The sequence below is a fragment of the Typopeltis vanoorti genome, chromosome 20 (assembly GCF_054136105.1).
Source record: "Typopeltis vanoorti isolate ZY-2024b chromosome 20, IOZ_Tvanoo_1.0, whole genome shotgun sequence".
In the NCBI taxonomy this organism is placed as follows: Eukaryota; Metazoa; Arthropoda; class Arachnida; order Uropygi; family Thelyphonidae; genus Typopeltis; species Typopeltis vanoorti.
Window position 1 is genome coordinate 28,834,916 of NC_143568.1, and position 26,562 is coordinate 28,861,477.

Genomic DNA, 26,562 nt, shown 5'->3' on the forward strand with positions numbered 1-26,562 from the left:
TTTGCCTTGGTTATCTCTGCAGGAGTTGGTGATGCTAGGAGGGTTATTTTTAGGTCATGCTGCAATACTTCTATCTTGTTGAGAGAGGTTAGGAACATGGGTGGTTAGAAGTTGCATCCAACAGCTTTTGTGAAGGACCATGAGACATGATAGCCATTGCTACAGGCAGCAAGAGAAGGGGTATTGGCATAGTAATGTTTTGATTGAAAACACATGGGAAGTTAAGGGTATGGGCATGGCAGATGTGAAGTAAGATGGAAGCACAGGATGCAAGAGGACAAGCACAGCAAATGGAAAAGGACAGCACAGCCATAGAATGGGAGCAAAGAAAATAAAGTAGACAAGCTTAGACCTGAGAATGGACTCTAAAGTGATGAGTCAGTTTAATGGCATGGCTGTGAAATGTACAAAGGTAACAGCTACATATGACTCCCTAGCTTACCTTGGGAGTGAGGCTAACCACAAGGAGAACTTGAGTGGAAAAAAGTGAAATGTAGTGTGAGTGGAAAAAAAGTGAAACAGGGTATTAGAATTCTTCAGTGTAAAGAATCGCCTCAGAAATAGTTGTGTAAGAATATTTTCCCAAGAATTCACAAAAGCCAGTGAACTGTGGAGAAAGTCTGAAGTTCTGATAGAAGGTAAATGGCCTTAAAATGAAGGAAATGTCATCAGCTTGGCTGTAATTCAGGTCTTTTTAGAGAATTGGAGGTTTATGCATGAATAGACACACTCAAGAAATATAAATTCCTTCAACCTACCACACTAAATATAGTTTAGTGAGATTTCTTGGTGTATTCTATGTGTTAAGTGAGATAAGCTGATATGCTTTTATATTAAGAAGCAAGGGTGAAGTGTGTTCATTGTGAACTGAAAAAATTGAATTCTGGGCCAAGTTAAGGATTCTAGGTTTTTTTAATGTTGAGATCTGAAGCTACCAGTAATTTGAGTTATGTTTAAGGTTTGAGCTCTGCTGACTTAATGATTATATATAATTCTATTTGTGTTTGTGAATACTAAAATTTAATTATTAGAGTTCATTAATGCATATGGTAGACATTATTTGTTATTTGTTAAGCTAATTGATGCATGTGTGTTAAATGGGTGTTAATTATTCTTGTGTCATTCTTGAGGTCTGAACACCTTTATGTGCTACTTATTAAAAGAAATCATCTTACTATATAATCAGGAGATGAATCTGTTCTCTCTCTTTCTCACATACACAGAGAGAGAGAGAGAGAAACAGAGTTTACAACCTCTGGATTGTAGCATCTTCACTGGTTGGGAAGTTGGATTGCAGAAAATCGAGCTTCAATAATAAGAAGTCAGAGGTCAGATTGATTTTCAGAATTAGAAGAACATTAAAGACAGTAGAATAGATGATATATATAATGAGAACAGGAGATTTTAAGCCACAGATCAAAAGTCAAAAAAAAAAAAAAAAAGAGAAGAGATTTAAGATTGTCTGGCAAGGAATATTGGATCTCACATACACAAAAGAGCACAGGTGCACCACCACCATAACAGAAGGGATCATACAGGATGTAGCTTAAGCATATTCAGATGAACTGTGGTATTGTAGCAGTAATTTGGGATTGGTCTGCAGGTGATGATGAATATTTAGGTTAGAGTTTATATTACAAATGTTGAAGTGAATGGGGAAAGTTTCTTTTTATGTATGCATTTTTTTATTTATTTTTTCTAGTTTTTAATTTTTAAAATTTTGAGAGGGATTTTTTAAAAATTTTTAACTGCAGTGAAACTATTTAAGACAGATTGAGGTAGATATTAAGGGCATTTCACATCAGTTGACTATTTCTGTTTATATATATATATATATATATATTGAAGTTACAAAACATATAGCACATTAATTCTGTGTATATATGAGTGGCTAAAAAAGAGAGAGAGAGAGCACAGCCAGAAGATGTATTCCTCCTCAGAGACTATAACACGATGAAGGCTGTTTCCAGAGTACAGGGATAGATATGAAATTAAATTGTGAATGGATCTTGAGTAAGAGCTGCATACATTTTAACAAGTTTAGAGGAAAGTGGAAGAATGCTGAAAATCATTTCAATACAACAATGCTAGAGAAGTGTACTTCTAAAAGAAGCATAAATCAGGGCAAAAAATGTCTGAGAGAAAGTGACACTGGAGTGGGTTCAAAAGAGAGAGTAGTCATCTCTTAAGGACCACAACCCAAAATGTGAAAAGAGTATTCCAGATATGGACATGTTCAAGTTTGGATAAGGTTAGAAGTTGTTTAGATGAGAAGGTTAAGCATATTAATGACCCTACACATGGGATTGATATGTGGTGGGGCTTTAGAATGTGTTGCCTTAAACTTGTTCTCTCTCATTCCTCCAAACTCACAAAAGAAATTACAGTGATGGATCCTAAGGTGGCTGAAAAATTTCAGACAAATCCATAAGTACCCTGAGTATTTCAAAGTAAGTTTTCCTATGGTTTTATATCAGTTGTGAACAATCACCTATACACAATGTCTGGAATCAAACTATGCCTATCGTGCAAAGCAAAGATGGTTATAGTGAAGTCCAGTGTTGACAGAACACTTTGAATCTCACTACTGTAAACAGATAATTTGAATCTTTGAAGTGCCATAGCTGTAGGCTTCAATATTGGAAGGGGAGGGAAGAGTCGTGTGATTGCTGTTGTCAGCGTACACATGCTAGTTGTCAAAGATCGATGAATTAGTGTATTTGTCTATCTTCTATGCTTCTTTGGTCAGACATTTCTTCAACGTTGGCAAGTGCATTGACAGTCTAGAACAGCGCCTTACTGCTCTTGATGCAACTTTCTCTCACGAGAAGGAATCATTTAAAAGGAAGCTTGAAGTGATGCACAATCAGCACCTTGATGATATACTTGCTGATGAAAATACCAGCAAATCTGTCACCTCGTTGTACCAACAGATTGAGACAGAAAATAAAAATATAATGCTGTCTTCTTTAGCTTTCCAGAAGCAGACATGAACATTAAAAGATAACATCAGAAAGCTTGCTGAAAAAATGTAACTTCAGTCCCAGAAAATTTTCAGGTGCGCCACTTTGGGCCCATAAATACATGTTGAGATGCATTATGAACTAGACAAAAACATGTGGAAAATTACTAGACTTCTGATGCCTGATAAAAGCCAACAAACAGATCCAAATTCCAAATGGCCATGTTCAAAGGCACACCCTTCCTACATCATATGTATGAGTCCATTTGGATTTTACCTTGAAATATTGACCATTAATTATAAAAAAAAATGCAAATATGAAAATCTGACATTACTAAGAGTCACCATAGAAACCAGAATTCAAGCATTGCACAGGAAATGTGTTTGGCCTGTATGGTCAATAGTAATCTTTTCAAAACCTTCAAAATCTACCTCACAGATATATGTGGTCTCTGTTCCAACATCAGTAACATTCATTTTCATCTTCATTCTTCAAAACCACCTGCTTTTTCTGACAACCTCAAATGATAACTTCTTCAACTACCGCTCGTCTTGGATTTTCCTTTTTTTGTGTGCATGTCTATGTGGTACCTATACACATGAGAGATCAAAGAATCTCTAATATGCACATCAGTTTTCCATGTGGGGTAGTACAGGTGAGGATTGAGGAAGAAGTTTGTTGACATTTTTTTTTGTAAGAGTTGTAGGTTGTAGTTATTTGGAAATATTTCATGAAGAATGTTCCAGTGGACTTCTGTTTTTTACTAGTGACCCTTCTAAGTACATTATGAATGTCATTTGTCCTCTAGGTAATTCAGATTACTATCTGGCACTGATTCCTCCCCCCCTCCCATGTAGTTAAATGCACAAAGTCACTCTCATTGACATTTTGTATGGTATTATAAAAATGTCAAGTGGAATGAACTTCAGCCTCATTACCTTTTACCTTGGTTGGAATATCACTTCTGGCTTTCCAACTCAAACATATATGTATTAAGTATATGTCACTAAAGTAATTGTTATTGGTATGGAAACATTTATTCCCCATTTCACTTTTAAAATTCCCATAATTCTCCAAGGCTATAAATTTTGAATCAAGCATACTATAACTGACTCTCATCCAAAACTTCATTTTCCCTTACTGCTTCTTATACCCATTTACCTTAACTATCAACATTTCAAAATTGAATTTGAAAGAGCTAAAAGCAGGAAGCTTGCTTTTCGAACAAATGGCAGCAGTTAATGCCTTCTGGCTTGGCAAACCTATCAGCTGTAATTTCTTTTCAACATTGCTCAGACCCTTATGCTCACTTAGAAAGTTCTGTTGCAACATCACCCAAAGAAAAAGCCAATTTTTTGCTTTCTTACTTTTCCTCGGATTCTTGCATAGTCAACCATTCCAAACACTTAAACTCAGTTCCCCATGTGACCTTCTGCCAGAAAAATAATCTGAATAATCTTTCCTGCAGTCTGGAAATTATTCTATGTACAATGCAATCCATTCCTAACAACAAAAAAAGATGACCAATCTTTACCATCAAACTACTGCTGCCCAATTTCTTTCACATCAGTTCTGTCTAAAGTAATGGGAGGAACTATCAACACTCAACTCCTACACTGCATTGATGACACTCGGGTAATAAATGATTGCTTCCATTATGGATTCTGCCACTGTTGAGCAACAGGGTATCTGCATACATGTCACCAGTCTTTGGACAGATACAGTGGGAAAAGCTTGGTGAATCTCAAGTGGTTGCTCTTAATATCGCTGAAGCATTTGGTTGCATTTGGTACAAAAGCTTATTAAGTAAGCTCACATCATTTGAACTTCCTCTGACTTATACAACAGAGTTAACCAGATTTTTTGCCTGAATGTGTACTATGCATGATGGTAGATTGTTCCTTATTTTCTGTGTAACTATTGCTGGAGTTCTACAAGGCTTTTTCTCTAATCTTTTCTCAACATTCTGTATGTCAGTGATCTCCTCCATTGGACTACCAATTCAATACACATACTTTTCATTTGAAAAGCATTGCACTACACATCCGTCTAGATAAAGATCAACCTCTATTAACTTGAATTTTGATCTCTAAACCATTCTTCAGTGGAGTCTGTCACTTTGAATGCCAGCAAATCACTGTTCTGCTATATTTCCCCCCCCCCACACACACAAATAAAATAAATAAATAAAAATATACTGCAAGCAAAAGTAAGAATGGATTTCAAAGAACAATTCTGCTGAATTGTTCTTTGAAATATCAATGACATATCAACTCTCCAGATGATATGTGGGTGGCTCATACAGAAGTGATTGTTCATCTAATGAGCAGCCATTTTGCTAAAAGCTATCAGCCTGGTATATGTAACATTGAACTCTTCACCCTATGAGGAAACTCGTGGAGAAAGTAATAAAACTGTTTCATAAACTGAACAAGAATTCTGCAATAGGAACGGATGGGATATCAGCACGGATTCTAAAAGAGTGTTCAGCTGAACTGGCTATTCCCTTGAGCAGGCTTTATAATTTGGGTCTCTGAACAGATTCCACAGGAGTAGAAAGAATGTATGGTAATCCCATTGCACAAGAGTGGTGCAAAGACCGATGTATTCACCTATCGACCAATCAGTATCTCAGGAGCGGTAGTGAAGATTTCAGAAAAATTTATTAGGGCTCGCATTCAGAAATGGGTTAACAGTAAATCTCTACTTTGCAATGAAGAGCATGGATTTACTAAGGGAAGGTCATGTTTTTGCAACTAGCTCACATTCAGTCCATTGAACTAGACAAGGGGAATGGATACACCATAATACCTTTGAATTTTGCTAAGGCTTCTGACAGAATGCAGCATGGAACACTGTTGCATAAATTGGAGAATATGGGTTTGGATTATAAAATATTAGTGTGGATAAGAGGATGGCTGACTGATAGCTATCAAAAAGTAGTATGTGGGGAATGTGAGTCTGCAAGATTTAACTAGTGGTGTACCACATGGATCAGTCCTTGGTCCATGTGGTACACCACTAACGTATATATTTGTTATTCAAATATATACGTTAATGACATTGGGAAGGATTTGACATGTGACATACATCTATTTGCTGATGATGCAGAGATAGGTAGTGTAATCAGGAGTGCTGCTGATATGCAGTACTTGCAGAATGATTTGAATAGCCTGGAATTGCCATGTGAAAATGGCTGTCATTTCGATGTTCATAAATTTAAAACCATTCACTTTGGTGTGATTGGATATCCAATGTTGTATTGTATTGGTGAGATTATGCTTGAAGAAACTGATGAGACTAGGAAAATATTGGAGTTTTAGTAGACAGTTGAAGTTCAAGGGTCATATAGCAAAAATTGTAAATGCAATTCAGAGAATAATGGCAATGCTGAAATGAACATTGACATGTAAAGATAAGGAAGTCATTTTGCCCTTTTACAAGGCCTTGATAAAATTTCACTTGGACTATTGCATTCAGGTCTGGTCCCATGGTGATTCTGATACAGTGGGAGAGTGCAAAGGAGTGTCAAAAATTATATCAGGATTGTAGAATATAGGTCTCCCTCGATGAGTCCCTGACTCCCTGGAGGTCTCTCTTAATAATAATAATAATATCCCAGTTCTGCGGTGTTAGATTTCTGATGAATGCATACCACACTTGGTGTAGGATTAAACCTTGGGTTTTGTTATATTGAGATTTTCTTTAAATTTCTTATTAAACAGTTATGATCAATATGCAACATTTCTGATTTTTTTACAATACTTCTTGGTGGCCTGTATTTATTGTGTGGAAGACTAATCTTGATCTGTGTTTTCTTTTTTTCTCAATGTCCTTTACATGTTCAAGCATGCATATATCTCCAGACCATTCCATCTGGCCTATGTAGAAAATGTGACAAGAGTACTGAATTTTGTACACTCCTGATTTCTTTATTTAAGGATGTGGAGGTTTTTTGGCGGATGTAAAACCTTGAAATCTTATATATTGGAAAAGAAGCCACTTTACGAGGTAGTATCAAAAGGTTTCGAGACTAGCTCTGTTTACGAGAAATTACTTTATTTATCTATGTTTACACACTTCAAAATAGTCCCCTTGCATAGCAATACAGTGCTCCCAGCGTTCCTGCCACTTCTGGAATGTGTCCTGGAAGTCTTCTTTTCGAAGCTTGTCAAGCACCTTCTGCAATTTGTGCTGGATCTCTGCAATGGTGTCAAAATGGCGACCTTTGAGCTGGATCTTCATCTTTGGGAAGAGGACAAAGTCTGCAGGAGCCAAATCTGGTGAGTAGGGTGGGTGCGGAAGTGAGATCATGTTGTTTCTGGCGAGAAACTCGTGTGAGGAGAGCTCAGTGACAGGGTACATTGTCATCGTGGAGCATCCAGTTTTTTGCGCGCCACAGATCTGATCGCTTTTGCCAAATGTCCTCCTTCAGATGCCTTAAAACCTGGCAGTAGAACTCGCTATTGAAGGTCTAGCCCCTTGGGATGAATTCTCGTTGCACAATGCCGCAAATGTCAAAAAAGACGATGAGCATGCACTTGGTCGAACTGCACACCTGCCTCGCTTTTTTAGGTCATGGAGATGATGGGCTCTTCCGCTGTGAAGACTGTTGCTTCGTCTCAGGGTCATACCTGTAGTTTCATCACCAGTAATGATCCTCGACATAAAGGACGGGTCATTCACAGCATGCAGACTTCGACACGGTGTTCCTCCTGCTCCTGGGGACGAACTTGACAGCAATACAGTGCATATTCAAATCACACGTGAGGATTGCCTAGACTGTTCCGTATGACACACCGACAATGGCAGCACTGTTGTGGAGTGTTCTCCGATGATTCTCATGCATAATTGCTGAATGGTTTCAACATTTTTGGGGGGTTGAGCTCGTTGAAGGTCTTCCTGATCTCTCGTCATCTTCCAGTGATATTCTTCTGCTCTTGAAGCGCACGTGCCACTCGAAACACATTGAACGACTCATTGCAGCATCGCCATAAACTTGCTGAATCATGTCAAACGTCTCTGTGGCAGATTTTCCCAGTTTTATGCAGAATTTCATGTTTGCTCTTGGTTCTAACTTGCTGTCCATGATGACATCGCAGATGTGGTAATGCACGTGGTCAGAATAGCACCAGTCGCACAGCTCCTGATGTACACAGGACGATGTCTTTTGGTACACTGACTTATGAAGGTCGGTGCTCCCCGTGACTGTTCATGCAGCCTTGTGCTGCCATCTGTTGGCGTGTTACAAAACTAGTCTCGAAACTTTCTGATACCACCTCGTAGTGTTGTAATCAAAAAGCAATGTTACAACTTTGTCTATAACATTCTTGATGTAAGGTAATGTAATTGCATTTTTGAAATCTTGTTTATTTGAAGAAACTGTTGGAGGTGTATCAAGAATTTTATTAATCATTTTCTGTTCCTACCCATTGAGGGAAAGAGTATGTCTAAGGTAACACAGTGCTTCATTCCTTTTTTCTGATGCACTGGAAAAGTTATAGGTTCTGCCCTGTAATGTTCATGCCTATTTTTTGTAATGAATGATGGTGTGAATTGGGATGCAAGAATCTTCCATTTGTAGTTGGTTTTCTGTATTCTGAAAAGATCTAACCCTTTTTTTTTTTTTCCTTCCTGGGATACTTCAAGAAAGGTGAAGGAGCAGTAATTTTATGTTATCTTCCAGTTCAGGAGTTAATTTTATGTTTGGGTGCAATCTGTTCAGATAATCTTTAAATCACTTGTAGTTTTCTCCTGATGAAGTAATGAAATTGTTGTCAAGTTTTTGTGTGTGTGTGTTTTGTGATATTTTTCAATAGCATTTTTTTGAAGTTTTCCATAAAGAGATTTGCTAGGGATGGGGACAAAGGGGGGGGGGGTGAATCCATGCCATGTTCTGTTTGTTTCCAGTATTTATCCTGAAATGTAAAGAAATTGTTTCTATGCAATGTTTGAATAGCCTAACTGTGTCTGGTGGAAAAATTTTCTAAAGAAGATCGACTGTGTTATCTCTAGAAACATTGGTGAACACTGACAATATCTAAACAAACTAGAACATCTGAAGGGTCTATATTTAAATCGTTACCCTAATAATAAAATGTAAGCTATTATTATTCACATATGATTCTGTCTTTCCTATGTGTGAGACTACCATTTTATTGAAAGGTATTTGAATAATAAGTGATATGCCTTTTTTTACTACTTGTATATGTAAAATATGACTTAAATGACATGTTTAATATGATATTTTAGTGCATTTTAATATGACAATTAATGCAGAAGTCCTGTATGGCAAATATAGTACTTCTGCATTAATTCAACTATGGCATCTCTCTGAATCGGGCTCTCACTGATTAGATCTCAAATAAGGTAGTGACCCTTTCTATAATGCATAGCAATATACACTTCTGAAAGGAAGTGTGCTTTGCTTTATGACATTCTAAGACACTTGATGTGAAGTTATCAGCCTCTATATACAGGTAGCCTAGTTGTGAAGATACTTCACATGAAACTTTGTTTGCTTACACTTGGATAAAGGATTTAACAAGAACATAATTTCTTAACAAGTTTAATTTATACTTTCATTTCATATTTTGTTTCTGTCTTATATACTACTTCTATAAGGATTTCCATAGACAGTGTTCTCCTGGCCACTATCATTTCCTCACATGAAGGCTGTAAAAACAAAAGTAGTAAAAACTGTAACTGTAAAAACAAAACAAAAGCTAACATCCATTATTGTTTAGATTAGAATGGTTAATCAAAATTTTACCCATCCTAATCTAAATAATAATGATGGCATAAAAATCCCAAGAATTTAGATTGCACATATTCAGCCCGCAACATAAGTTCTTTCAAGTTCTCCAGCAAATTCTTACTTTAGGATTCTAAAAAAACAATGATTTCTGCCCTTATTGGCCACCATCTATATTGTTTTGTTCTAATTTATCCGAGTAATTATGTGAGAGCTTGTTGTTCTCTATCTTAATATACCTCTTAATGATTTACAGTATAACCAAATATCAGGACTCTAGCTTTGATGTATTAAGTTTTTTTTTCCTCACCAGAGGTCATGCCATTAGTGTTAACAGTTGACCAAATTAGTATGACTTTAGCATAGTATGTTGATTGTGAGATAACTTGTTTCTTTGTATATATGTGTGTATACTCCAGATGATGACCTTGATATGAAAGTCGAAATGTCAGGCGATTATTTTTATTTTGGTTTATATTAAAGTTTTACCGTAACATGGGAATTGTTATCAATATTTTTTTAATAATGATTCTGATCACTGTGTAATTATGAAAGAAAGGATAGCTGGAATTATAGTAACAATAGGAGTTTAAACTTAGATGACATAGTTTGCTATTATTCTTAGCCTGCACTTATTTGCTAAAATATGTGCTCTGAAAAAATGATATTTTGTATAAGTTAAAGAATAGCAAGTGAAAACTGCTTCGATTTTTTATTTTTATTTATTTATATTTTTGGACACTGCACTCATGTCTAACACTTCTGTCAGCGGCATTCTGTCATCTAAACTGCAATGTAGTGTCCATGTCCATCTTCTACAGTTAAAAATACTAAACCAAGCATAACTTCAAATATGAGTTGCAATTTAAAAAAAAAAAAAGTTAAGCAAAATTTCAGTTATGCTTATGAGCTTCATCCTCCAAATTTGAAATATTTTTACATGAAATTTTTGAATTAGAAATATCAAGTTAGTAGCACATATTAACTTGAACATTTGCTGGTATGATTTGTAAAATGTTAATGAGGGTATAAAGTATAGGATAATAAGTTTTTATATCAATATTTTAAGTAATTTTAAATTTATTGGTAAGTATGTGTGTGTATATATATATATATATATTTTATTTATTATTTTTTTTATTTTTGTATAACTAGCTCTGAGGAAGGAAAAGAAGACTTAATAGGTGATATTGCTACATATTTACAATCTGAATTGCTTTGGGAACTAGGATATTCTGTTCAACCATTAGATGCAAAAAAAATGTAAGTAAAAAGTTTTTTTAATATTTTCTTCTCCTAAGCTCTCTCTAGTTTAGTTTCCATTGCCTTAGAAATTTTTTGTGGTTGTAGACCTCTCCCATCTCCATTTTTCTCTGAAGGCTTTCTGACATCAATATTCAATTCTTTCTGCCTTCTCTGGTCACCCAAGCATTCATCCTACTTTGTATGATGACCACTAGATGATAGTTTTTGTTCACCTACTGCTTTTTTTGTTCATTTACTGCTTCATTGTGTAACTTATTGCACATTTTCTTGCTCTCTTTTATAATCTTAACAAATCATATACATGGGGATTCAGATCAGATATGATACAAGATCATGTAGGATCTTGTATCATATCTAATACTGTAGCATAAAGTTCTTCAGCTTTGTAATTTTTTGTGGATGTATGTATTAATTTTTTAAACTGATATTATCCTTTCTCACTTCCAGTCTGGTTCATATAGGACATACTCTGATACTGCATTGAATAATTTTGTTGAGATAGTGTCTCAACTATTTTAAACAACTCACTACATTGATTCTTCTTATTCTCCTCACGCTTATGGCAGTTTGCTTTCAAAACACTTATGCAAGCCTGCTCTCCAGTTATGTTCTCCTTCCATAAATTTGTCATCCTACAAAAGTGCATACATTTCTCTCATGCTGTAGTGGTGTACAAAATCGGGCATGTTGAAATCACCTGCCATTGTTTTATGCATTGGTGCCATGACATACAATACAACATACAATGAAACAAAAATAGACAGTTAACCACACAGTTAAATACACAACACTTATAATCAGAGGCGGATCGTGCATAGGCACTGCAGAACTGCAGCATCCCCAATTTTTCTCGATACATAAATATATTTATTAATTTATTTATATTTGTTTGTAATATTTAATTTTATCATCAACAATCCTATATGGGGTGCTTAAGGGTCAAAGCTGAGTGAGAGGAGATCACATAGCCTTTAAAGGAATGCAGAGAACCGACCAGGGCTTCTGACCTAATGTCCAATCCTCATCTTCTCGTGGTGCACCCTGTTGGGTATCTACCTGGATACTGAACGAATGAGGATGGGCTGGCAATTTGGGATTTAGCCGACCAAATTGTATTCTTATTGGTTAAACCAAAATAAAAAATGATGGTACAACATGACAAAATTTCATGCCGGCTGGGGCAGCTGGCATGGCTCCCGTTGTCAGTTACTGGAACAAATCTGAAAAGATTTGTTCCAGTAACTGACTTTTCGCTGTTCACCCTGGTTCCCTGGCAAAAACAACAGGGGGCCTTGTTGATCTATACTTCTTTCCATACTAAATCGTGTTGTTCTTAATAACACGATTTAGTATGGAAAGTATGCTTGGTATCACAAGACTGGATCACAAAAGGAATACATGGATAAGAAACCAAACGAAAGTCTCTAACATCATAGGAAGAGTGAAACATCTGAAGTCGCAATGGGCTGGGCATATTGCTCAAAGACAAGATTAACAATGGACAAAAGAAGTACTGGATTGGATTCCACATGAGGAAAACAACCACGACGCCAACCTAAATCACAGTGGATTGATAATATCATCAGATTAGCAGGAGTGACATGGGAAAGGAGAGCCATGGACAGACAGTTTTGGAGTAATCTTGGAAAAGCCTTCATCCAGCAGTAGATCAACAATGACTGAGAATGATGATGATATATATATATATATATATATATATACACACCTTGGGAAACCTACAGTACTAATCTTTTATGGATGGAAGCCACAACAAGAGGATAATTTCATATATTTTCTCCCAGGTATCAAAGGGCATCTGCAGTATAATTTCAAATTGGAATAAAGGCACAAGCAAACATAACTAAAGATTAAACAATGTGAATGTGAAAACGTGAAGGTAAAAAACATGAATAATGTAGAGTAGCAGCAGAGTCAAATCTGTGCTACAGTCCTGTGTTAAAAAAATTAAATATTTTTAACACAGGACAGATTAGACGAGCATTGTTAAGGAAGGCATTAGGAAGATGTAGCAAATTTCAGTTCTTTCATGGACAGTGAATTTTCTTTGAATTCACTGTCCATGTTTCACAGCCATATGTTAATATAGGAAGAATATACTGGTTAAAAACTTTCAGATGTTTCACAGCCATATGTTAATATAGGAAGAATACACTGGTTAAAAACTTTTCTCTTCAGGCATAATGGTAGTTGGCTTTTGAATATTGATTGTAATTTTCCAAATGCTTTCCACCCAAGCATTGTGTGCCTTTTAATTTCGTCCATGATCTTTTGCTCCATTGATATTTGTTGTCATAAGTATATATAATAATCTACTTGTTTAATTTCCTCATTATTGATTTTTATTATTTCTGGTTGGACATAGCTGTTGAATATAACTTGGGTCTTCTTTAAGTTTGTCTTTAGGCCAGCTGTTTTGCTAGCAATTTGGAGTTCGTGGATACGAGTCTGTAATTCATCTGCAGTTGAAGTAAAGATAACTATGTCATCTACAAAGAGTAAATGCCTTAAATATCTTCCATTTATCTTCAGACCTTTCCCTTCCCAATCAAGAAGTTTGAATATTTCTTCTAGGCACATTGTGAATAATTTTGGAGATATTGTGTCACCTTGTCTTATACCTCTCTGTGTTTCCGCAGTAGAGATGTTCCCAATGAAATGAATTGCTGCTGTGGCATTGGTGTATGCTGATTTGATGGTCCTTATGTATGGCTCCTCCACTTGTTGGTTTCGTAATTGTACAAGTTTTAAGTGAATCAAAGGCTTTCTCATAGTAAGTTTTATTTTTCAATAAAAGTTTTAATTTTTCAATAAAACCAAGACATGGTAGTAATTGATATTCATTACACCGTTCAATAATCTACTGTACAACTTGAATATGGGCCATTATACTAAAGTCCCTTCGAAAGCCTGCCTGTTCTTTTGGTTGTTCTAGGTCTAGAGTCACACAAAGCCTATGAGTTACGACTTTTGTAAACACTTTGTAAACCACTGATAGGTCAGTAGTTCGTCAAGTTTTCTACCTCACCTTTTTTATGTATCAGAATTAGGGTAGCCTTCTTCCATGCTCTTGGTACATCATTTTTCTTCAGGCATAAAGTAAATAGTTTTGCGAAGAGTTTGTAGATTATTTCTCCACCTGTTTTTAGAAATTCAGCTACAACTCCATCCTCACCTGCAGCTTTCCCAATTTGCAAGCTTTGGATGCTCCACATAACTTCTTCTGGTAGACTCTGGGGTACTTCAGCTGTTTCGTAGTTGTATTCTTCTTCACCTAATTCATCATACTGATATAATATTGAGTAAAATTCTTCATAGACTACGGTTGTTTTCAATTGTTTGTTGTACAAATTTACAATTGAATTTTCTTATTTCGGGGTGCTTAAGGGTCAAAGCTGTATAACTGAGAGGAGACCTCCACATAGCCTTTAAAGGAATGCGGAGAACCGACCAGGGCTTCTGACCTAATGTCCAATCCTCACCTTCTCGTGGTGCACCCTGTTGGGTATCTTCTTGGATACTGAACGGACGAGGATGGGCTGGCAATTTGGGATTTAGCCGACCAAATTGTATTCTTATTGGTTAAACCAAAATATAGAATGATGGTACAACATGACAAAATTTCATTCCGGCTGGGGCGTCGCCCGGTTAAACAAGGCCCCCGTTGTTTTCGCCAGGGAACCAGGGCGAACAGCGAAAAGTCAGCTACTGGAACAAATCTGAAAATAAACCCCAACTCAACATCACCAGAGTTGAAGATCGGTACTATCAACGTAAGAAGCCTGAATGGCAAAGAAATGGAGCTAGCTGAGGAATTAGATAAGTACCAGATCGACATAATAGGGGTGACTGAAACAAAAAAGACCAAAACTGGTGAGATCTTTCTGAGCAATAAATACAAAATGTTATATTCAGGCAATGACAATCAAGGAAAAGAAGGAGTAGCCATAGTATTCAACACAAAATACGAGGCTAATCTTCTTGAATGGCAGTCAGTCTCAAGTAGAGTAATGTGGGCAAATATGAGAATGGGGAACTGGACAATGAGACTTATTTGTGCCTATGGTCCCACAGAAGGTTCTACTAAGGTAGAAGTGGAGGAATTTTTTGAGGCTTCAGAAAAAGCAACTGACACAATGAAAAATGAAAAGTTGGTCCTTGTTGGGGATCTAAATAGCAGAGTAGGAAATGATTGTGAGACATACAAAAATATTTTGGGAAAATTTGGAGAAAAGTGCAAAGCTAATAATAATGGCAAATATCTGTTGGATTTCTGCTCAGGACATGGACTGGTTATTACTAACACCATGTTCCAACATAAAAATGTGCACAAATTCACATGGAGAGAAGAGGCAAGGAATAAGAAAAGTCTCATTGACTATGTTATTGTTGATAGTGATGTTTTCTCCCTGGTGCAGGACACCAGAGTGTACAGAGGATTTGAAATTGGAAGTGATCACTATTTAGTCTTGAGCAGGATAAAATTGAATTTCATATTGAAAAGAATAACGTGTAAGAAAGTTTTAAAGCGAATAAAAGTCGAGCAGCTCTCAGATGTGAGCTGTAGACTAAAATACACAAAGATTATTGAAGAAAAAATGAAAGAGTTTGAGAACAGGAATCAAACCTTGGAGATTCAGTGGCAAACTCTGAAGAAAACATTGATTGATTCAGCCAGAGAGGCATGTGGTGAAGTTGTCTGTAAGGAAAAAAAAATCAGAACTCCCTGGTGGACACAGGAAGTTAAAGAGGCAGTGAAGGAAAAGAAGAAAGCATACCAAAAGTTCCTGTCAAATAAGTCAGCTTGTGCTCTTAGAGAATATAGAGACAAATGCAAGAATGCTAAACACTGTGTAAAACTAGCTAAACAAAAGTCATCGGAGGACTTTGGCAAGAATATAGAAAATAAATATCAAGAAGGTGGCAAAATATTCTGGAGGTTGTTGAAGAAGCTTAAGAATGGAGGAAAGAGTGCTATAAAAGAAATTAGAGATGATAAAGGTGACATGAAAACGGGAGAAAAAGATATCCTTGAAGTATGGAGTAATTACTTTGAAAAACTGCTAAATGAAACAAGCAGTGATGTCAGCACAGTGGTAAAAGACATTGACCAGGCATGCAGTCAGGAATACATATCCATACTTGAAGTAGAAAAAGCCATCAAAGGCTTGAAATGTGGAAAGGCAGCAGGAGTAGATGATATTCCACCAGAAATGCTGAAGTATGGTGGTATAAGAGTCTTACAGTGGCTGCACTGCATAGTTCAGAAAGCCTGGACAGAGGGACGAATTCCTGATGATTGGAATAGAGCTCTCATAGTACCCATATATAAAAAGGGAAATAAAACTGAATGTGAGAATTACAGAGGTATTTCCCTACTGAGTGTTCCTGGCAAGATCTATGCAAGTATACTTGAGAAATGGTTGAGAAGAATTGTGGAAGAAAAGCTTGGTGAAGAACAAGCTGGATTCAGGCAAAATAGAGGCTGTCAGGATCAGATCTTCACTTTACGACAAATAGTCGAGAAAGCATGGGAATATAACAAAGATCTGTATTTAAGTTTTGTCGATCTGGAAAAGGCATATGACAAGGTGCCAAGAGAGAAGCTATTCAATATGCTGCAGTTATATGGTGTCAATGGGGCATTATATCAAGCAATACTTAGTCTTTATTTGAGTTGTAAGTCAGCAGTTAGAATTGAAGGAAGTACAGGAAGATGGTTTAATGTTAAATCTGGTGTGAGACAAGGATGTACATTATCCCCTCTGTTATTCATTATCTATATGGATCACATTATGAAGGAAAGTGGTATTAAACATGATATCAAAATTGGAGATGTTAATGTCAGCTCTTTGCTTTATGCAGATGATGTTATACTTCTAAATAAATCCGCTACAAGTCTGCAAGATTCTCTGACTAAATTGAACAGCTGTTGTAATAGATATGGTATGAAGGTCAGCAATAAAAAGACAAAGACAATGAAAATAGACAGAATCATTGAAAATGTCAACTGTGTTGTGAATGGAGAACCTGTGGAACAAGTAAAATATTTCAGCTATTTAGGCACGATTTTTAGTGAAGATGGTAAAATAAATATAGAAATAGACAACAGAATCAGCAAAGCTGGTATGGTGGGAAGTCAATTGAATAAATTCATATGGAATAAGAGAGAAATTAGTCGGAAGACTAAATTAGCTGTATACAAGACAGTGTTCAAACCAGTTTTAACTTATGGATCCGAGAGCTGGGTCAGAAGTAAAACACTTGACCAAAGACTAGAGACCACAGATATGAGAGTCCTGAGAAAGATTATAGGCGTGAACAGATGGCATCAATGGCAGTATCATATTAAAAACGAGGATATTAGGAAAGAACTTGGCATTGTCAGCATCCAGGAATGCGTTAGCAGAGCTAATCTCAGGTGGTATGGTCACTTAAACAGAATGGGCGAGGAAAGATTAGCAAAACAAGTGTTCTCTGCCAGGTTGGCAGCAAAACGACCCAGAGGAAGACCAAGATATAGGTGGATTGATACGGTACAAAGTGCCTTAGACGATAGAAATATAAGATCTGATAATGTTGGAGTGATGACAAGTAACAGGCTGATTTGGAGGAAAATTGTAGATAGGAAATTAATAATGATGTAATTTTTTTTTTCATGTAGTACTATCATATCCTGTACACCCCTTGAGGGTACATGGCAGGAATTTGATGATGATGATGATGATGATGATTTTCTTATTTCTTCTTGATACGTTTTCTGATCTTTTGCACAATTCAGTATATTCAATTTTATTCTGTAGGTTAATTGATTGTTTCAATTCTCTTCATTTCTTCTGTTTTTCTTCAGAAAGTTTGTGTTGTTTCTGTTCTGTGGTGCCAGCTATTTCAAGTGAGCATTGTAAAAGGTTTTGGGTAATTTTTTGGATTTTGATGTAATTACTTTCTGATAGATCAGCATTGTCATCTATAATAAGATGTTTAAATCTATTGTTAAGTTCGTGTTGGAATATATCTTTTTTTAATGTTGAGTTTGTGTACATCTATACTTTGATCTTCGAAACATTTTTCTTCTTTCTTTTTGGGAGTTTATTTGGATTTTACTGCATATGATATGATGGTCACTTCCAATGTTGAAGGTATTTATAACAGATCAGCCTTGAAAGATGTTTTTCTTATTGCTGAGGATAAAGTCAGTTTCACTAGTTTTCTTGAAAAAGGAATTCCTGATATACAGGTTTTCTTTTTTTTTTTTTTTTTTTGCAAATTCTATTAACCTTGATCCTCTATCGTCTCTCATGCCATATCCAAAAATTTCCCATTGAGCTTTCATCTGAATGTTGTATACCAACTGTAGCATTAAAGTCTCCCATTACAATTCTGAAATGATGTTTTCCTTTATTGTAGAGTTGGGATAGATTATGATAGAAGGCTTCAATTTCTTCATCAGTATGACTAATTGTTGGTGTGCAACCTTGATCCTCTATCGTCTCTCATGCCATATCCAAAAATTTCCCATTGAGCTTTCATCTGAATGTTGTATACCAACTGTAGCATTAAAGTCTCCCATTACAATTCTGAAATGATGTTTTCCTTTATTGTAGAGTTGGGATAGATTATGATAGAAGGCTTCAATTTCTTCATCAGTATGACTAATTGTTGGTGTGCATAGACTTGAATGATCTTAAGAGTGTATCTTTTAAAGATTTGAATGACAATACTTGCTATTTGATCAGAAATGCTGTCAAATTCTGTTATGCTGTTCTTCAATTTTTTGTTGATCATGAATCCAACTCCGCTGATTCTTTTCTTATCTTGGCCTTTATAATATAGTATGTCTCTGTTTTTTAATTGAAGAATTTCTTCACCATTATGTCTAACTTCACACAGTTCAAGAATGTCCCATTTTAGTCGCTTTAGCTCTTCAGTTAGTTTAGTTAGCCATGCTTCACTACTCAGAGTCCTACAGTTTAACGTTCTAAGGTCTAGTTTCCAATGGCAGCATGATCTGGTTACCCCGGGATTCTTAGCACCTTCTGCCTTCATGTTTAACTGTCTGCTGCCGTAGGAAGTAACAATCCGGCCTCCGGGGAATGAGGGCCATTTTATTTCTGTCGGATTCATCTTGGAAGGTTAGGCCATAAATTCACCATGCTGGCCAAGTGTGGGTTGGTGAATGTCAATATTTTCACATGGGATTGCCAGTCCCAAAACCATTGGTCCATGGCTCTTTATTCAACATATTCAGAGCTGCCTTGATATCCAGCAGGTGGTAGTCAGGGTTTCCCTCCATCCACCACCTAGGGGATGTGCTCGGTAGCCCCGATATATATGTATATTATTTATGATATTTTACATAATCTGAAACTCTGTTATAGAAACCAAACATGGGAATTTTTCAAGTCATCCAGTCATATCAGGTCTCCAGTAAGCAGGGTGATAGCCTTCCACTGGATAATGAAATTTATTTTCCACCTAAGGTCATTTGTTTTTTGGATTGGAGTATTATATATTATATTATGCCTGCTTAAGTTTCAATTCTTAATAAATCATCTTGTCTTCTATAATAGAACAGTCCTTTGTATCTATATCAGTTATACCTTTTTATTTCTTTTTTACACAACTATTCTTCCCTGTCTTATATAATGTTCTTTTATTTACCATTGTTATACCTGTTGTTTTTTAAATAGTTTTCATTTACAATTTTGTGTATTAAAACTGTTAGAAAAACTCAATATGATTTATCACTACTACGTACAACTTTCTTAGTTGACCACATCTTAAACATATTACTTTTTCTCTGTGGCCTTGATGGTTATATTTGTTTTCTGATGTGTAGTATCTATATTTTCCACTGTAAATCATGATTCATATAATCGTAGAGGTTTCAAGGATAGATAATGTAACTAGTTAACCACTCCACTACATTTTTAATTTGTGGCTTTATGTTTATTATTTAGGGCAACATTTTGAGGCTTTCTCCATCTAGAGGAGGTACTTGTTAAAGGTTGTGCTGCTCAAGGAAAAACTCCTAAAAGTATTATTAAAATATGAAAAACTATATATGAACTTACTACTAAAAATATTCATTTCAGTATAATTTCAGGCTTGTATATTAAATCCATGTGTTAAGGCCTAAGTGCTAGGAGAAACTCATGTTAGGCTTAATTGAGTAAAACAGCACTGAGAAAGGATTAAAAACATTTAATTCTTCCAATACTTAGTCTCAGTCACTGAGACATTGTCAGGGAGTACAATATGAGAATTATAACACATATAAAGGCAACACAAGACTAAGTGAAACGTGATGAAAGACTAGAGTCCTAGCTAAGTGGGGTGCCCTCTGTGGGCACCTGTTTGGTGGCCTAGGACAGTGCTTCTCAAACTGTGGGCCGCAGCCCCCTTGGGGGCCATTAGTTTTGTTTAGGGGGCCGTGAAATAATGAAAACAAATTTAAAATGTTTTAAGACTAAGTGTGCCATGTCAAATGTGTATGTAAATGCTAAAAATGTAATATTTGCATTTGATTTTTGCAATATTCGCTGTGTATGTGTTGTATTGAATATAAATATTATAATAATATATGTCTGTATTACGATTTTTTTTCCAATGGGGGGAGGGCGTGAAATATTTAAATTTTTCCAAAGGGGCCTTTACATTCATAAGTTTGGGAAGCACTGGCCTAGGATATAAAACAGGATTGTGAAGTATTAGTGTTTTCTATCTTTTGGGAAGCTTAATACAACTGTATTTATTCAAATTATTATTAATTAATGCAACCATATTTATTCAAAATGCTTTTAAACTTCCCAAAATATGGGAAACACTAATACTTTGAGATCCCATTTTACATTTAACTGGAACAAGTTTCCTGCTTACCGTATCAAAAGAAATTGTCTGTTTTCGGGAGAAACTAGGAATTCTTCTTATAATTTTTATTTATACTCCAACTTAATTTCCTTTGAAAGAAATTCCATCTGTTAATTTTGGGAGAAATATTTGTTTCCCTCATAATGCTCATTTCCACTTTTTGACTTTAAAAATTGTCCTTTACTTTACACTATATTTCTTCCTGCATCTTCCAACTTCAGAATGTATTCTGTTTTAATCAACAGCTGTTATTTATTTTTTTATCTCTTGCTATACAGTATCAAACTTCATACAGGCACACTACTGGCCCACATGGTAAATCATACAGCAATGAAATGAAAATAAAATCGACGCTTGTGTAAACAAGGCTGTAGTTCTTCACTGATATGAAAACCTCATCAGAAAGTTCAGTATTTTCTTCTCAAGTCTTTTTTTTTTGAGAAGAAAATACTGAAATCAGGAATCTCTTGCTAGTTTATTATTCAGTTAAATTTTAATTAACATAGATATTATGGCTCACTCTGAAAATGAATTTTACCTAAAATTAACATTATGAAGTATTTGAATTTGCTCAAACTGTATAATTACACTAGCATTCATAACTTCATACTCTAGACCAGAGGTTTCTTAAGTATAGTGAGAAGTGTCATATTTAGTAAAATGTGATGAGTTTCATATGCACCCAGTGGTGGATTACCCATTAAGGCAATGAGACACATGCCTGGGGGCCTCAAGCTTTGGGGGGCCCCCAAGCCAAGACATTTTCCTATAGTGTTTTAAAATAGATTAATGTTTTAAGTAAACATCATAAAAATCTTGATTATTTTAAGTGAAACTTTTTTCAAAACAATTATTATTTCAATATGTATTTTGAACAGCGTGCACTATCTACGCTTTAAATAATGCCACAATACCAATGTCAGTGCTAGTTGACAAGCTTCATATTTTGTATTTTGAACAGCGCGCGCTATCTACGCTTAAATTAAACTGCATTACCAATGTCGGCACACGGTGCTGTTGACAGCTTCGAGGCCATGAAAACTGATTGCATTGCCAAGATAAGAAGTTTCGCCTGGTTGCTCCTTAACTTCATTTGTTATTGAAACGTGTAAGAGTGAGGTGTTTGTTTCAAAAATAACTTTTTAGTGTGACTTTTCGTGTTTTCATTATTTGAGTGTAGTGCAAGTAAAAAAAAAAAACTTTGTAAAATTGTAAAAAAAAACTGATAAAAAAATTTAAAAAAAATTAAAAAGTTTTATTATTTATCATCCTTTAACCCTTTAACAGGCAGAAAAATCCAGAAGTTCAAAAAATTCAAAAGTACAAAATTTCATTTATTTGCCACCTACCTTTTATTTATTTTTTATTCTTTTTTATTCTTGTTATTTTTTTTGAGGAGCCCCAACTATCCTTAATCTGCCACTGTTTGCACCTTTGTGTATATTGGTTTTGCAGGCTTTAAATGGTCAAGTTATTTTCAGAGGTGTTTGTGTCTAAGTGAGCACATTACTTGTATACCTTGTATTGACTTTGGCAGTGTATTTTTTTGTGCATGTTTGTGTAATAATGGCTTGTAACATATACACAAAATTTAATAAACTTTAACTGGTCAATATAGTTTCCAGTGGCTTTAGGCCAGATGTGATTATTTCTAGGTGCAAGTGATTCTGGAATTGACTTTTGCAGTGTTTCATTTGATTTTTGCATGTGCTTTTGTTTCTGGAGGGCGATACATTGGCTTCATTAGCTTTAAATGGTCAGGTTAGCCTTTGAGGGCTACTGACCAGAGATGTTTGTGTCTTGGTGTGTGTGTGTGTGTTGGCTTTACCGTCTTTAAATAGTCAGTTTAGCTTTTGAGGGCCACATGTGTTTGTTTCTAGGTGTGTGCATTTCTGGTATTGGCTTTTGCATTGTGTTTTAGTTATTTTTTTGTGTGCATTAAACTTAGTGCAATCAATCTATCACCTCTCTGGAAACAAAAATGCATGCAAAATTTATTCAGAAACATGTATGCTTAGAAATAACACTTCTGGCCTGCAGCCACAAAAGCTAACCTGTCCAATTCAAGTCAGTGAAGCCAATATACACAAAGGTGCAAAAGAAACACATATTTTATTAATAACACATTTTCTCATTACACATACAACCTCTGTAACCTCTGGTCTCAGAGTATGAAATTATGAATGCTAGTCATTATACAGTTCGAGTAAGTTAAATATCATTTCGTAAGGCTAATTTTAGTTTAAATTTAAATATTAAGTGAGTTTTGATGTTTATTTTAGTTAAAATTTAACAGACTGGCAAGAAATTTAACTGAATAAAAAATAATAATAATAATTGATGATTTTTCTCTCAGTTTTGATCTGCACTGTAATTGTAAATGATATTGATTTACGCGAACGTGCAGACCCACGCTTTACCATGTAGGCATTAGAAACTGAAATCCTACAGAATAGATTGGTTAAATCTTATGTCTGTAGATGTGTGTGTGTTCACAGGACCAGTTTGCCTTGTTCTGAGGGATGAAAAACCTGAGTTTCCGGGTGAAAAAACCCTCTGTATGAGGAGGTAGAGGTTCCTCACGTCATAGACTGGAATCAAACCCAGGTCTTTCTGACCAAAAGGCATCGTCTATATTGACTGAGCTACGGAGGCTCTGATTGTAAATCTAATACTTTTTAAATTACAAAAATAAACCTAAATTTAAGGTGTTTGAGTTTCATACCAATACTAAATTTGAGTTTGATAAACTTCTTCTTCCTCAACCTTTTGATTCTGTCCACTGCTGGACGAAGGTCTCCCCCATGATTTTCCAGATCACTCGGTTTTCTGCCTCTCCCATCCATCTCACGCCTGTAATTTGTTCCAGTTCATTCCTCCACCTTCTCGGTCTTCCTCTTTGTCTTGCTTCATGCATTGGTCTCCACTCTGTTGTTTTTCTAGTCCATCTCCCGGTCACTGCATCTGGCAATACGGCCAGCCCATCTCCACTTAGCCTCTTTAATGTATTTTACAATATCCATGACACCTGTTTGAGATCTTATACAGGTATTTGTTTTCCTATCTCTTAATGTTATTTTTAGCATACTTCTCTCCATGCGATGTTGGGTTGTTCTCAACTTTTTGTTTAGGGCTTCTGTTACAGTCCATGTTTCTCCTCTGTATATTAGAACAGGAAGTATGCACTGGTCGAAAGCTTTCCTTTTTAGACTCATAGGGATGTCACTTCTGAATGTCTCTCATTTTCCAATGAGCCATCCACCCAAGGTGAATTCTTCGTTCAATCTCTTTTCTTTGGCAATCCTCAAAGGATAACAATTGGCCCAAATATACATATGAAGTTCTATTTCATGGTTTTCAACTTTGACAGTTCTATGGTTTATGTATTTATTCATCATTATTTTTGTTTTTTTCTCTATTTATTTTTAATCCAATTACTCTGGAGGCTTCATTTAGCCTTTCTTCTGATCTTCAAGATTATCGGCTATTAGGACAATCTTCTTCTTCTTTCACTACGTGTATATCTGCTATTAGGACAATATCATCTGCGAATTTCAGATGATGCAGCCTTTCTCCATTTATGTTTATTCCTTTTATTTCCCAAGCAAGACTTCCTCTAGTGCATCTGTAAATAATTTGGGAGATATGGTGTCACCTTGCCAGATGCGTTTTTGTATTGGGAACTTTTCACTGTTGTTATGTAATTTAATTACAGAAGTTGCATTATTGTAAATATGTTTTAGTGTTTCAATATATGGTTTCTCAGTTCGCTGGGTTTCAAGTGCTTTTAGTGTTGCAGATGTTTTAACTGAATCAAATGCTTTTTGATTCAGTTAAAACATCTTTTTGATTCTGTATAGGCCAGACATAAGGGTTTATTGTATTCAATTGATTTTTCAGTGAGCCTGTCTTAATGTGTGAATATGGTTTAAAGTATTGTAATTCTTTCTAAATCTAGCTTGTTCACAGAATTGCATTCCTCTATTTTAGATTTTATTCTATTATTTATAATTTTTGTGAAGACTTTATACATGGTGGGAAGTAGGCTTATAGATCTGTAGTTTTTAATGTCTTCCTTATTGCCCTTTTTAAAAATTAATATCAGAAGTGAATTGTTCCAATTTTTAGAAATTTTTCTCTGTTTTAGGCATTTATTAAAGAGTTTAGTCAGCTGTTTGACAGGGCTTCCTCCCAGTTTTAAGAAGTCTACCATAATTCCATCTTCTCCTGGGGCCTTTCCATTCTTCATTTCCCGCAGTGCCATTTCCACTTCACCTTGTAAGATCTCAGAGACATCGTGTTCTTCCTCACTCAAGTTATCCATAAATGATTCTTGGATGTCTTTGTCTTCATAGAGTTCAGTATAAAATTCCTGAATTCTTTTGATTATTGCATCTCTATTTTTTTTTTATAAGTTCACCATTTTTCCCTCTTACAGCAGCTATTTCCTTTGTTCCAGCTGATATGTTCATCTTAGGATCTACATGTTACTGTTGTTTTCTATTGTTTCTTTAATTGTCCTAATATTATACGATCTAATTTCATGTTGTCATCCTTTTACGTATAGTTTTACAAATTTCTGCATGTTCTATTTTATTAGTGACATTCAAATCTCTTCTTTTCTTTATTCAGATCTAAGGTTTCCTGTCTTAATTTTCCTTCTCTTTGGTGCCTTTTTACACCTCCTATTTCTAGTGCACAATTCGAGATAGATTTTATTAAGATTCATTAGCATCATCGATGGTAGTATCGATGATGCTTCTATACTACCATTGTAGCTTCAATGGTTCAGTTTTGAGTGATTCTCTATAACAGCTTTTATTGTGGTAGAGGTTTTGTAGATTCACTAAATTGACTTTTTTCTTATGAGCTTATTCCGTTCCCATTTTTTGTTGATCCATACTTTTGCCTTACTAGTCTGTGGTCACTTCATGTATTAAATCTATTAAGCACTTCAGTATTATTTATTATATCTCTTCTGTTGGAGAGGATGAAGTCTGTTTCATTGTAAGTCTGTCCATTTGGGCTTCTACAAGTCCATTTTTTGGTTGATTTTCTTCTTGAAAAAGCTGTTCATAATAAAGAGGTTATTTTCTTCTGCGAATTCAATGTCTTTCTCCTCTTTCATTCTTCTGTCCAAATCCAAATTTACCAATGGAGTTCATCTCTTCTTCCAATCTTGGCATTAAAGTCATCCATTATAATTATGTAGAATTCTTTAGAATTATTTAATGTGGATTCTAATGTTTCATAGAATTCTTCTATCTCTTCATCTGGATGGTCCGTAGTTGGGGCATATATTTGTATAATTTTCAGTTGGTGTCTTTTATTTATGAAGAGACTTAGTTCAGCTATTCTTGATGTTATTTTATTAACAAACAGGACATTGTCCTTGAGTGTTTTATTTATTAGGAATCCTACACCACCAGTTGAATTTCTGTCACAGTAGGAGTATATGTCTATCTTTTAATCGCATGAAAGTTTCTTCTTTCCTTCTTATCTCTGAAAGGCCCACAACATCCCATTTTATATGGTCCAATTCCTTCATCAGTTCTTCCAATCTATCATCATCATCCCATAGAGATCTGCTTTTTCCTACTTTATTCATCATTTGCATTGTCCTCATGGGGAGATATTTGGCCTTATTTGATATTAATAAATATAATTAAACAGTTTGTTACAGGCCATACG

At 35.4% G+C, this 26,562-nt stretch overlaps 1 protein-coding gene across 1 annotated transcript in view; it reads left to right on the plus strand.

The window, feature by feature from the left end:
* Positions 1-26,562, plus strand: part of LOC150095305 (uncharacterized) — a 186,348-nt gene that overhangs the window by 71,083 nt on the left and 88,703 nt on the right. The window contains exon 5 of the mRNA XM_090409996.1: positions 10,873-10,980. Within this exon, the coding sequence (XP_090266122.1) occupies positions 10,873-10,980 (108 nt within the window). The remainder of the gene's footprint in view (positions 1-10,872; positions 10,981-26,562) is intronic.